This window comes from Dama dama, chromosome 26, assembly GCF_033118175.1.
Source record: "Dama dama isolate Ldn47 chromosome 26, ASM3311817v1, whole genome shotgun sequence".
NCBI lineage: Eukaryota > Metazoa > Chordata > Mammalia > Artiodactyla > Cervidae > Dama > Dama dama.
The window spans coordinates 27,220,188-27,233,902 of record NC_083706.1 but is presented as its reverse complement, the minus strand read 5'-3'; the positions used below and the strand labels follow the sequence as shown (position 1 = coordinate 27,233,902).

Genomic DNA, 13,715 nt, shown 5'->3' with positions numbered 1-13,715 from the left:
TTGGGAAGATCCCCTGGAGAAGGGAACGGCTACCCACTCCAGTGTTCTGGCCTGGAGAATTCCATGGACTGGCTAGTACATGGGGTTACAAAGAGTCGGACACGACTGAGTGACTTTCACATATATGTGTGTTTATAATCAGTGCTATGGAAAATGTACTTAGACAAGGTTGAGTCTCCATCAGATGTGATTCAGAACTGACCTGTTTCTTCTCTCTGCTCACAGGTTGTGGCATGTATACGCTCCTGTCATCTGTCACAGCTGCTGTCAGTGGCTTCCTGGTGGGGTATGAACTTGGCATCATCTCTGGGGCTCTTCTGCAAATAAGAACCTTGTTAGCCCTGACCTGCCATGAGCAGGAAATGGTGGTGAGCTCCCTGCTTATCGGGGCCCTCCTGGCCTCTCTAATCGGAGGGGTCCTGATTGACAGGTACGGGAGAAGGGCCGCCATCATTTTTTCCTCCTGCCTTCTTGGACTTGGGAGCCTGGTCTTGATTACCAGTTTATCTTACACCACTCTTATAGGGGGGCGCATTGCTATCGGAGTTTTCATTTCACTCTCCTCCACTGCCACTTGCGTCTACATTGCAGAAATTGCTCCCCAACACAGAAGAGGCCTTCTCGTGTCACTGAACGAGCTGATGATTGTCATCGGCATTCTTTTTGCCTACATTTCAAATTATGCATTTGCCAACATTTCCCATGGCTGGAAATACATGTTCGGCCTTGTTATTCCCTTGGGAGTCTTGCAAGCCATTGCAATGTACTTTCTTCCTCCAAGTCCTCGATTTCTGGTGATGAAGGGACATGAGGAAGCTGCTAATAAGGTTCTTGGAAAGCTGAGAGCTATCTCGGATACAACGGATGAACTCACTGTGATAAAGTCTTCCCTGAAAGATGAATATCAGTACAGTTTTTGGGATCTCTTTCGTTCAAAAGACAACATGAGGACCCGAATCATGATAGGCTTAACGCTAGTGTTTTTTGTACAGATCACTGGCCAGCCAAACATATTATTCTATGCATCTACTGTTTTGAAGTCCGTTGGCTTCCAAAGCAATGAGGCAGCTAGCCTCGCCTCCACGGGGGTTGGGGTCGTCAAGGTCGTCAGCACCATCCCAGCCACCCTTCTCGTAGACCAGGTTGGGAGCAAAACCTTCCTGTGTATCGGTTCCTCTGTGATGGCAGCTTCGTTGGTGACCATGGGCATCGTGAATCTCAACATCCACATGAACTTCACCAGTATCTGCAGAAACCATAGTCCTATCAACCAGTCCTTGGATGAGTCTGTATTTTATGGACCAGGTAACTTGTCAGCCAGCAATGACACTCTTAGAGAATCCTTTAAAGGGATGACTTTCCACAGCAGAAGCTCACCGAGGCCCAGGAGAAATGACATAGTCGGGAGAGGAGAAACGACCCTGGCATCGTTACCAAATGCTGGACTAAGCCAAACTGAATACCAGATCGTCACAGACTCTCCAGATGTCCCCACTTTTTTGAAATGGCTTTCTTTAGCCAGCTTGCTTGTTTACGTTGCTGCCTTTTCAATTGGTCTAGGACCAAGTAAGTATTTTAGTTTTTATTCCTTCCCTCTCTTGCCTTATGAATGTTACCAATTACTTTTGACCAGTCAGAACATCCTACTGCTATAATACTTCATACATGGAAATACTAGAAGCAAGCCAGGACTAGTATTGGCCACCTCATGTTTCTGGTAATGAGGAAAATACACCTGTCTTACATCTGCTTTGTGAAATGTGCAGGGCTAGTATTCAACCAATGAGGAGCTTCCCGTTATCTGTCACATGAAAATGCTTTACTATCAATTAATTGGGAAGGACTCAGACCTCAAAAGATATGTTGCTCAAGAGAATATATGGTTTTATGAAGTCTAAGTTTACTGGGACATTTTCTTCTGTATAATTCTCTAGTTTCTTTGAAGGTGGAAGAAAAAAATTGTGTTTAGATTTTTTCAAAGACACAATAATGGATGCATTCCAGTAATAATGAAGAAGGGAATTAAGAAGGAATTATTTGGGGAAGGATGATATTTGATCACTTGAATAACCTCCCAGGACACTTTGTTAAATGGGGGAATAGGAGTCCATGTATTCCCATTGAAAACAGTGCAAACAGTCTGCAGGGAGGTAGCTACAAAGCTGTTTTATTTGATATAGTCGGTCTATTGCGATGACAAAGTTTAACTACTTCTCTTGAGCAAACTTTTTCTAGAGTTTGCTAGAATAGGTTGGTTGTTGCAGTTCTTTAATCTTTTAGCTTCTCATCCAAACTCTAAACTTCTGTGTAGAGAAGTTGTGAAAGCTCTTTTTTTTTTTTTTTGCACCTCACTGGAAAATGATGGGCTTAAAAATCAAGGGCAGTCTTTCACTACCACCTTCAGCTTCCATCTGCATCTCTCTCTCTCCCTTCTCATTCTTCTCCATCCCTCTTTCTTTCCTCATGTACTGAGTTGATATTGAAATGTTTATTTACAATGATCAAGGAGCAAATAGATTTGCTCCAAAAAAGGGAAGTGCTAGAAGCTCAGGAATAATAAGAAGATGTAGGCTGTGTTGAAGGAGAAGGAATTTCATGAACATGTGCAGCTGCCAGACACTGGATAGTGTTTCTGGAAAAGGGCTTGACCTAGTGATCCACTGTTAGCTCTTCATTGAAATAATGTAGATTGAGTGACTAATTGTTTTAATAGCCAGGAACTTGCTGAAGCTGAAACTCCAATACTTGGGCCACCTCCTGCGAAGAGTTGACTCATTGGAAAAGACCCTGATGCTGGGAGGGATTGGGGGCGGGAGGAGAAGGGGATGACAGAAGATGAGATGGCTGGATGACATCACCGACTCGATGGGCATGAGTTGGAGTAAACTCCGGGAGTTTGTGATGGACAGGGAGGCCTGGCGTGCTGCAATTCATGGGGTTGCAAAGAGTTGGACACGACTGAGTGACTGAACTAACTAACTAACTATGCTCAATGATAGTAATGAGCAAGACAGATATTGTGCTATCTTCAAGGATGTTTTGGTTGAATGGATTGAGCTATGCTCCCTGTGTCTGCTTCATTCTGTTCAGCAATCAGCAGGTTTGGCCTGCTTAATTTGAGTTCATTAACGACTGGACTTGCACATGGCCAATGTGGCCTTTCCTCCAACTCTCTGCTTCCTCATCTTTTAGCTTCTACTTCTACTTCTTTGTGAGATCAGCCTGTAGATATTGATTCATTCAGATTCCAGAGAAGGAATCTGGTCTACACTGCTCTTTGCTGTGCCGAGTCATAGGTGGTTGTTCTTAGGTAAGCAGCAATGGCTAGATCAGATCACACGATCTAAAGCCTTGATGTCCTGAAGCTGGCCCTTTCTTTTGCAATGTGGGGAGGCAGATTTCCCCATAAAGGACTGTGCTCGGGAAGCTAGGGGAAACACTGTGCTGCCATCAGCCCCTGATCTCTCTGGCAGATTCCTGGACCCTGATACTGCTCCTTGAGGCTGAAAATGACGAATGCCATTAACGAACAGTTTCCTGGAAACAAGTTTCTACCATTATTTCAGGATTCAATTACTTGGGTGTGTACCTGTGAGACGCTTATTTTAATCAGCTTGGGTCGCCATGGCTTAGAGAACAAACATTAATTTCTCACAGTCTGGAGGCTGGGAAGTTCAAGATCAGGACTTAGGAGATTCAGTTCTTGGCGACTCCCTCTTCCTGTGTTGTAGAGGCAGACTTCTTGCTGTGTTGGAGAGAGACTGAGATAGGAGAGAAGTAGCTATATCTTTTGTGTCTCTTATTATAAGGGTACTAATTCCATCATGGAAACTTCACCCTTATGACCTGATTACTTCCCAAAGGCCCCATTCCAAATATCATCACAATGGGGTTTAGGGTTTCAATATATGAATTTTGGAGAGCCATAAAATGCAGCAATAACAATGCTTACGTATCAACTCTGATACAACAGCTAATGAAATAAATGAGTAAGTACCTCTTAAAAATTATTTTCAGAAACTCTTTAAAGTCTACTAGAAGAGCAAGATATGAGTGCTAGCTTTTACCAAGGAACATCTTAGCCTTGTCAGTGGACCTTTCTATATCAGTCAGTACAATAATCTTTGCTCACTTGATAAACTTGAGGTGGTATTTATTGCTCCATTGATTTGCTTTGCTGGCATCTTTTTTCCCCTCTGTGCTTAGTCGCTCAGTCGCGTCCGACTCTTTGCGACCCCGCAGACTGCAACCCGCCAGCTTCCTCCGTCCATGGTGATTCTCCAGGCAAGAATACTGGAGTGAGTTGCCATGCCCTCCTCCAGGGGATCTTCCCAACCCAGAGATCTAACTCAGGTCTCCCACATTGCAAGCAGATTCTTTACTGTCTGAGCCACCGGGGAAGCCCTTTTTCACCTATATATTGATCATAAAACTAAAAATATTTCCTTTTTGCATCAGCTTTCTTGATCCAGTCTTTTGAAATATCATAGGTCAACTAAGAATCTAAGAAAGAATGCCTTTTTGTTTGTTTGTTTTCATTCAGAGAACCTCTCACATTGGCAGAGATTAATACATGCTACACATTTTAATATGAGAAACATTGATTTTAAACTTCCAGAGCCAACCTGTTCATGATAAGAATCCTCCTGAGCTCATGCTCCTCTTCTTCTCTTTAGTTTTTGGATAACTTTGTAAAGTGCAGCAATTCTTCAGTTACACGTGTCTTTGATATATTACTGAATTAGAGCAAGAGTTCCCCTTTTAGGAAGTTCAGTCTGATTTGGGGGGAAAATTATTGGAGGCTGTTTATTATTTACCTTCTAGAATTCCTCAAATATGATTCTAAACTAATTTTAAATATATATATGTGTGTGTATAATTTAGACTTTAGAGTCAACTAATATTATGTCAAACTCTGCTCTAGGAATTTTTTACATGTTTTGGCATTTTCACAACAAGCCTAGGAGGAAAAAAATTCACCAGATTTTATAAATGAAGACACTGAATCTCAGAAAAGTTAAGTGACTTGCTCACATGAAAACATGTTTTGTTTATGAAATGGACAAGACAAACAGATAGCACTGTATTGGTCCTGATGGTAACCATTAATTGCTAGTTCAGTCTTCTCCTTGAAGATGTATTAAAAATAGGAATAAGTGAAAATGGTGTATTATTGTCCATTTCATGAAGTCATTAAATGAGCCACTGCATTTTATGCAAGATAGAGGTAGTCTCTTTTTCTGAAGCTCTGCTAGGTAAGTGAGCATGTACATTTTTTATAAGATTGAATTATGGGATAAAAGAGAAGAAAAATAATGATGAAATGCAGAAAGTTTTGACATGCATTTACTTGAATAACTAAACAATTAAGATATGTTTAGCATGTGTATTGGTTGAAATTCAAGCTCAGCTCCAACAAACACCAAAATAAAAGTAGCTTAAACAAGATAGATGTTTCTTTCTCTCCCAGTTAACAGCTGGACCTGGGTAGTTCTGGGCACTATGGAGGTTTCCAGCTCAGTCACCAGTAGGCAATAGATAGTGTCCCTAAACCTCATGGTAGCCTGAACTTTGATATTGGTTCCTGGTCTCTCATGATGCCTATTTAGAAATATTAAGATGCATTTAAAAATTTCATCACCCTTTTCTGATAGCTGATGATCCCTTGAGAATAAGCGAAATGACAAGTACAGTCAATTAAAGGGAGGCTTGCTAGACAAAGGCCTGATGAGAAGACAGTGTGACAAATTCTGTAAGAAAAGTAGAACCACTGTGAGTGATATGAGATAAGGAATTTTCTGCATGGATTAGACATCACATAATTGTGGGAGCTGCTGAGAAAGCACAGATCTGGAAGGGACAGTTAGAGGAAAGAGAGAAGGTCACTCATCAGGGCCTCAGAGGAAAGCTGGTGGAGTCTGGTAAGCCTGTGCCCTCTGTATCTGGATGCAGCCTGAAGTTTCTGCAGGTCAGCAGGGCAGGTGGGAGGAAAAGCTGGGCTTGGAGCAAGGGCAGAAAAGACCCGGCACCCTGCTAGGACAAGCAGGAATCCCCAAGGAGAAATGGGAACCCACATCTGTCGCTCACCACGTCAATTCTGATAATGCAGGCCACCTGCAGAAAACCGGTGTCCTTTTCCCCAGAGCCCTCCCATGTGCCTGGTCTGGTACTTGGAGAAGCTGGAGGAGGAGATCTGGGTGTACTGGCTGCTCCTCCATGCCAGCAAGGACAACCAGCATATCACAACAACTCATACATCCTGCACGGATGTCCAGGGCGCCAACTACCCAAGCACAGGGCTGTGTCACTTTGGCCTTCCAAGTCTCAGGCAAATTTCTCTTTTGGCCAACCCTCACCCGGAACTACATGGGGAAGGGAATTCTGGGAAATGTAGTTCCAGCTTAGCTAAATTGACACAGGACAAAATGGTCAGGTGATAAACTCGGCTAAGAGAATAAATAAGAATCTGGAAAGCAATGTTTCAGAGAGTCAAAGGCTCTGTATTCTGTCTTCTGTGTAGACATTTATTTCTTTTAATTAAACATTACTTGTTAAAATATATGACTAGCTTCCGTTCCATCTAGTTCTAAAAAAGAGGTTATTTCATTACTGTCTCTTGGCTTTTGTTTCTTTAGCTATAAAACCAAAGACACTCTTTTGCTAATGCATGATAAAAGCTTTCATATTTATTTTCTCAGGAATGTTAATTGTCTCCCTTGAGCTGACGATCGTCACGTATCTCCAGTTCCATCACCTCACATGACTTCTTGTTCCTTTTTTCCCAGTGAGTGCTGGACTTTTCCATTTTGATGCTTCACTGTCAGCTGAACACAAAGAAGCTGTTGCTGAATTCTTATTCCCCTTATGCCAAGAAGACTTGTCTTTGTTTTCCATGGAGTAGTCACTCTGCCAGTCACTCAGTTCTAAAGCTCTGGGACCATTTCCCAATGGAGTCAATGATCAAAAGTTCTTGGATTTTCCCTCAAAATGGACTCCTCTGTTCATATTGTCCTTCCCTTTTCTGCCATCCTCACCTATTCCTTATGGTCTCATCCTGAGATTACTGGGAAGCCCTTCATGTGGTTCTTTTCCCTTCCAGCCTTTTCCACGTACACCCATCCACCATACCAGTATTCCCTAAACAACCATGTTCCTCACAAATCTTCCATGACTTCCCACTTTCTTCCATATCAGAAAAGTCAAATCATTTTCAAGATGAAAAGAAGACTAGAAATGCTCTACTCTACATTTTCCTTTTATAAAAAAGAAATAAGAAATTCTGAGAGATTGAGATGACATAGATTTAGGACTAGATCTCTGGGTATTTATCTGAAGCCTAATTCCATTGTCTTTCTACTATGATATCACGCATCCTGGAAGGAAAGGAAGTGTGATTTTCAAGGCCCTCCATCATCCACCCAACTCCATCAGGGTGTCTGCATGACTCCAAGGGAACCATTTACATCATAGTCTATAGACTTTTCTTCCAGGGTACCGTTCATATAGAAATACATTTAGATACCTGGGGATACAAAGAGTTGTGACATGAGGCAATACTTTGCTCTCTGTGCATTTTTATTTTCCACTGCTGCATACCCAGGTCAGGAGACAGAAAGCACTTGCTGTGACCTCTTTTCCTTCTGCATCTAGTCTACCCAAATCCCTCCTATCTTGAAAGCTCAGTGAAGGTCTTATCTCCTCTATGAATTCACTCCATTTCTTCAAGGTCTTTATTCATATGAACCACCAGTTATTTCTAGTGTAGAGTAGCTCAGTTCTGAGCTACAAAGAGCCTGAATTTGAAATCAGAAAACTTGAGGTCTAATCTCAGTTCTTCTGCCTACTGGCTATGTAATTTTGAGTCATTTATTTTCTCTGAAGCTGTTTCTAAATCCATGAACTAGGCATAATAATACCTGTCCTACATCACAGAGTATAGGTGGTCATAAGGGAGCCAATGCATAGGCATGTGTTTTGAATCCTGTAGTATATGACGTAAATGAAAGTTACCACATGATAACAGCTTAGTCCTTAATGATACAGTGTATTGTTTTGAGTGTTTACTGGTTTATTGACCAGAATGTGGTTACTGGATTGTAAGCTCTTAGAGGGAAGACATGACATCTCATATTTTTTCCTTCTCTCCCTTGAAGTCGTGCTGAGTGCTAAGTTGCTCAGTCTTGTCGGACTCTTTGTGTCAAGAGTAGTCCACCAGCCTCCCTGTCCACGGGATTCTCCAGACAGAATACTGAACTGGGTTGCCATGCCCTCCTCCAGGGGATTTTCTGAAGCCAGACTCAAACCTGAATCTCTTTTTTCTCCTGATTGGCAGGCAGGTTCTTTACCATTAACACCACTTGTTTGAAAATGATGCAGGGGTCCATTCATGTTTCTAAGGAGGAGAGCGAAAGAACTTTAAAACAAAGATGAATATACAGGAAAAGTCTCGGACTGTGTTTCTTTATCTGTGTCAAGCTATAGCTAGTTGGTAGGCTAAGTACTAACAAAGCTAGGGCTACTAGGTTGCCACAAAAAGCCTGTATGTCCTGAAACCATCAAGTTTTTGCTGAACAATCCATCACTTTGCAATCACACACCTCAATTTGGAACTCAAACCCACAGTCTTCTAACCTCAGTCCTTTGGGTGGGACTCCAATCCAGCTGCACTTCAGTTGGTACTTGAACCCACAATTTCTGGCTTAAGAGGGGCCTTGAACCCGCAGTCTCCCAGCTGAAACCACACACCTGGTCACAGGACTTAATGGACCTCAGGTTATTTATGTCTTGCTGCAGAAAAAAATTCAGCAAGAGGCAAAGTGACAGGCAAGAAGTAGGTTTATTAATATAGGACACTTGTGCAGGATACAAGAGGGTGGGCAAAAGGAATCTGCTCCGAAAAGTAAATAGGAAAGCAGGTTTATTTAGGGAGAAACATACTCCACAGAGAGAGCTCAGGCCATCTCAGAAGGTGAGAGGCCCCAAAATATGGGGTGGTTAGTTTGTATGAGCTGGATAATTTCATAGGCTAATAAGTGGGAGAATTATTCCAACTATTTTGGAGAAGGGGACTGAGACTTCCAGGAACTGAGCCACTCCCTACTCTGACCTTTTATAGTCAGCCCCAGAACTGTCCTGGTGCCTGCGGAAGTGTCATTTTGCACATGCTAATATATTATAATGAGCATATAATAAGGCGAAGGTTCACTGAAAGTCAATCTTCTGCCATTTTGGGCCTGATCTGTTCTAACCAGCCTTTATCATACCCTCAATGGCCTTGTCATTCTTCTAAAGGTTGTGCCCTTCTGTTATGGCCTCTAAGAAAAGATGCAGGAGAGTTAGCCGTGCTCAGAAACAAGTAGTTGGAAGCACTTAGGGCATTTGTCAAGTCATAAAGAGTTATTTGGGAATTTCAGACACAGAGTATCTAAAAGTAGTACCAGATTTTTTTTTTTTTGACACCTCTGCTTTTTACACTCACATGGAGAAGAGTCTTTCAGAACATTTCTTAGAACAAAAGCAAAGCTAATGAGATGAGAATCTCAGGTTTGAAGGAGGTTTGCATTTGGGAAAGGGAAATAACCCATCATCTCCTGATTTCTTCCACTTGTAATTGCTGTTTCAAGCACTGATTCAGATATTCACACCTGAAGCTAGAAGGCAAGCAGGAGGTAACAGAATGTGGTGGTGGTTTACTCAGTCTTGTCGAACTCTTGTGACCCCATCGGCTGTAGCCCACCAGGCTCCTCTGTCCTTGGGATTCCCCAGGCAAGAATACTGGAGTGGGTTGTCATTTCTTTCTCCAGGGGATCTTCCCAACCCAGGGATCGAACCCATGTCTCCTGAATTGCAAGAGGATACTTTACTGCTGAGCCACCAGAGAAGCTTGAATATATCCCTTTAAGCAGTTAATTCACACTGATGGCTTGAGACTATCAATTCTGCTAGAGGTTTTAGAAGAGATCCGAATAATTCTCCTTTTTTTCTTGCTAAGAGTTAGTCATTTATGTCCATGTTCATATCGTAGTTAATTTTTTCTTTTCCAAAGAAACCATGCCATAAGAATTCCAATTCAATAAACAAAATTGTATTCTAGAGTATTGGCACAAATGACTTGGAATTTAAAGAATATTTTTATTAAGAGCAAATTTTCATGTCAGATCATGAATGCATTGTAAAACTTATTAACCTGATGTGATTATTGCTCAGGTATTTCATTTAGAGAGCTTATTACTTGTAATAGAAGCAAATCCTTTGTGTCAACAGGGGCATAAAGGGAAAAGTACTTGCTGTTCCAAAGAAAACTCAAAAGCAAGATTAAATCATCTTTATTAAATCTTTTAAAATATGGGTTGGCTTAGAACAACATTCCTTCATTGTATTAGATTACAACATAGTTTCTCTTGTCAAAAAGTATTTCTATTTTTAGGCCAAAGTGTATGCCCGACATTATTTCACTTTCTGGTCCTCCGTTTGCCTGAGTCTAGAATAATTGGGATACTCTGGAATCTAGAATTCAGAAGGGGGTTTAAATTTGCCACCAGGTAATCTTACATATTTTATTTTATACATTTAAAATATTATTCTATGGAGGAATCCAAGGTTTCACGAGCCTGCTGCAGGGGTTCATAGAGGTTAAGAACTTCTGCCCTCCTCTAACTCATACTAAAACTCTTCCATCAAATAAAATCACAATATATACCCCACTGCTTTTATTAGAGACTTTTATGAAACATTCTGTTTTCTACGACTCATCTCTCCCTTTAAAATATGTTCAAAATCTTAACTTGACTCTCCACTCTTTCTGGGGTGATTCTGATGATTTTAGCTCCTTCTAATAATGAACACTTTTCTATTGTAGTTCAAGCTTCAGGGTAGAACCAAAGATCCCTGACTTTGTGAGGACATAGAGCCACATAGAGATTTGTCTTCTTCTTAGGCTTCAAAAGTAAAGCAGAAATGAGTCCAAACCCAAAGCATAAAGTCATTATCTCATGAGTTCATTTGAGGTAATACTTGTGTAGCCGCCGTCCTTAAAATAGCCTCTGTAACTCAGAAAAATGTGTGTGACTGTTCTTTTCAAAACAATTATTAGGACCTTTTTTTAAAATCCAAAAATTCCTATGTCCATAAATTAATTAATTAACCTCTTCTTCTAGCTCATGACTAATATCTTTTCATTAGAGCAGATTGAAGGAATTTGTCCAAGGTCACATATTAAGCTCCATAATGAGATTATGACTGTTACCCTTTAACTGCCTTTGTATTCTCAAGTTCAAGCAGAACTTTACCCTGAAGACTAAATGACAGGTGACCAAATCACCCCCCCCATCTCTTCTTCCAAATAGGCAGGATCTCCAGCAAGAAAGCAGCTTGGAGTGACCCGGAAGAGAAGAGAGGGGCAGAAGGTGGTGGGGATTCATCTGGTCACTCACTTGTCCAGCACATGTCAATGGCTCAGTCATGACCCACTGGGCATGGGACCCATTGATGGTGACTCAGGGATGGGTGAGCGAAAGCCACACCTCCCCTGCATGGAGCTAGCGGTGGGGACTGGCAATAAGACAGAAAATAATTAGATGTATAATACAACTTTGAGAAGAGAGACATGTCAACATTTAAGTGGAAGTAAGAGTGATGGAGAAAAATAAAGGATCGGGGATAAGATCAAATGGCCTTAAGGGGGACACGCAAGGTTTAGGAGGAGGTTTGGGAGGAGAGTAACAAAGCCTGCAGAGGTTGTAAACAAAGTGCATGAATTCAGACCAGACTTTGGCATCAGGCTTCCTGACACTGAATTGCAGTTCCATGCTGTGGGACTCCAGACAAGTCAATCCATCTCCCCAGGCTCCAGCTCCCCGACCCTCCTCACAGGTTAACGGTGGGCTTGAACACAGCTGTTTGCATGTTGGATGCCTCGTGCCTTGCCTGGTGCATGGCAGGGACTCAGTACACTTAGTCATTAGTGCTATTAAACATCTGGGTACAGTCTAGACTTGAGATGGATGGTTCCAGTAATGCCAAGGGCTGACCTCAGCTGGCATTGTGCTTAAGCCATTTCAGGAGACATAGCAAATGTTCCATGGCCCCATATTGAATTATGATGCCATAGTCCTCCTCACCTCCCTTCCAAGCATCATTCCAGTTAGGTCAAGACTAAAGAAAATACATGTATTGCTTGAAGTATGATTCAGTTCTGCATTACCTACAGTCAAGGGAGCCTTCTAGTATATCAGACAGATGTTACAGGAAATTCTGAGGCTTTGGTGAAAGGTGTGATTTAGGCTGAGAAATAACCAATTCCCTATTATTCTGGGTTGGCACAACTAATTTAGACTCTGTGTCCTGGGTGTCTGTCTTGTTCGTTGTTGTTTCCTTGAGCCTAACCTAGTGCCTGGCCCACAGTAAAGGCTCAAGAAATATTTGTTAGGTGAGTCCAAAAAAGTTTTTGGAACTCTTTCAGCTTCTGTGATGTAGGGGTGCTGTCTCTCTAGTCAGCCATTGACATATCTTGATCTCCTCTAGCATGAATCTGTATCAATATAGAGTGCATCAGAAATAAAAGTGGTTTGTGTGGAGCCTCATACACGTTTGACCAAAAGTTATGTCTGAGTAAAGCTACTCAGTTGAGGATGTGGAGCCTTCTCTAATTCATTTGGTGACTTAAGAAGTTTCATGTCTTAAATTTACAAAAATTAAGGCCATAAAAAATGTATGGTATTAGAAAATATTGATTTCTATTATGTTCTCCAAATATAAGATTCAACCCTTCTCCTGGAGTGGAAAAAAAGACTGAGATTAGCCATATCATGGGATAATATTTCCTACCTTGGTTTAGTAATTGAATGTTTCAAAACTTGACTCTCCAAAAAAGTGTTGAGATAATTTCTTCCTGGTTTTCCTAGCAGAAATATACAAAAGTCTAAGTCTGGTATTTGGGGATTGTTTTTACCCACTTAATTAGTGTTAGAGCTTATAGAAATATTTCAATGGATTATCTGAGGATTAAGAATCATGTAAAATTTCTCAGATATAAGCGGGAAGTCTAAAGTTAATAATGGTAATAAAAGATCTTTGTAAAAAAAATTCATACCATAGCTACAAATAATCAGCTCTCAAGAACTATAAACTGGCTGATATTTGAACCCACTAGCAAGCTTACAAATTAGCCTGTCTTAGTTTCACAGATTTTGGCAAAAGACACGAGACTCTGGTCAGAGACAAAAGACAGTTTATTACTATTACCAATAGCAATAGCCAGAGTTAACAGCATTTGCATGGTTCCCCAAGCCCTAATGCCTTGACATCATGAACCAGGCCAGATGACACCTACACATAGAATGGGTTATTTTAGAGGAGAGGAACCCCAACCTTGGGGAACCCAAGTCTTTTATAATAGACAGTAAACCAACCTGATTTTTCCCTTGGAGGGAGATATTAATTTAAGCAATAGTAAGTAAACTTTTGCCCAGAGGACACACTCCATCTTCCAAGGCTGCTTGTTATATGAACATCCTTAGAAAGACAGTCTGCAACAAAGTCAGTGCCTTTTCTCAGGAAACATACTGAAACGCAAGACCCATGAAAAATTGTTTTTCAACTCAAATATTCTAAAAAGACCACTTTCTGTTTAAAACAAAACATTGAAACTTTTTAAGGCACAAAGATTATAGATCCTAGCTTTGTTTGTTGGGTTGGTTTTATGGTGTTTAAGCAGC

The 13,715-nt window shown here is 41.2% G+C and overlaps 1 protein-coding gene across 1 annotated transcript in view; it reads left to right on the top strand.

The window, feature by feature from the left end:
- Window positions 1-13,715, top strand: part of SLC2A12 (solute carrier family 2 member 12) — a 59,644-nt gene that overhangs the window by 23,058 nt on the left and 22,871 nt on the right. Inside the window, exon 2 of the mRNA XM_061130423.1 lies at window positions 226-1,566. Within this exon, the coding sequence (XP_060986406.1) occupies window positions 226-1,566 (1,341 nt within the window). The remainder of the gene's footprint in view (window positions 1-225; window positions 1,567-13,715) is intronic.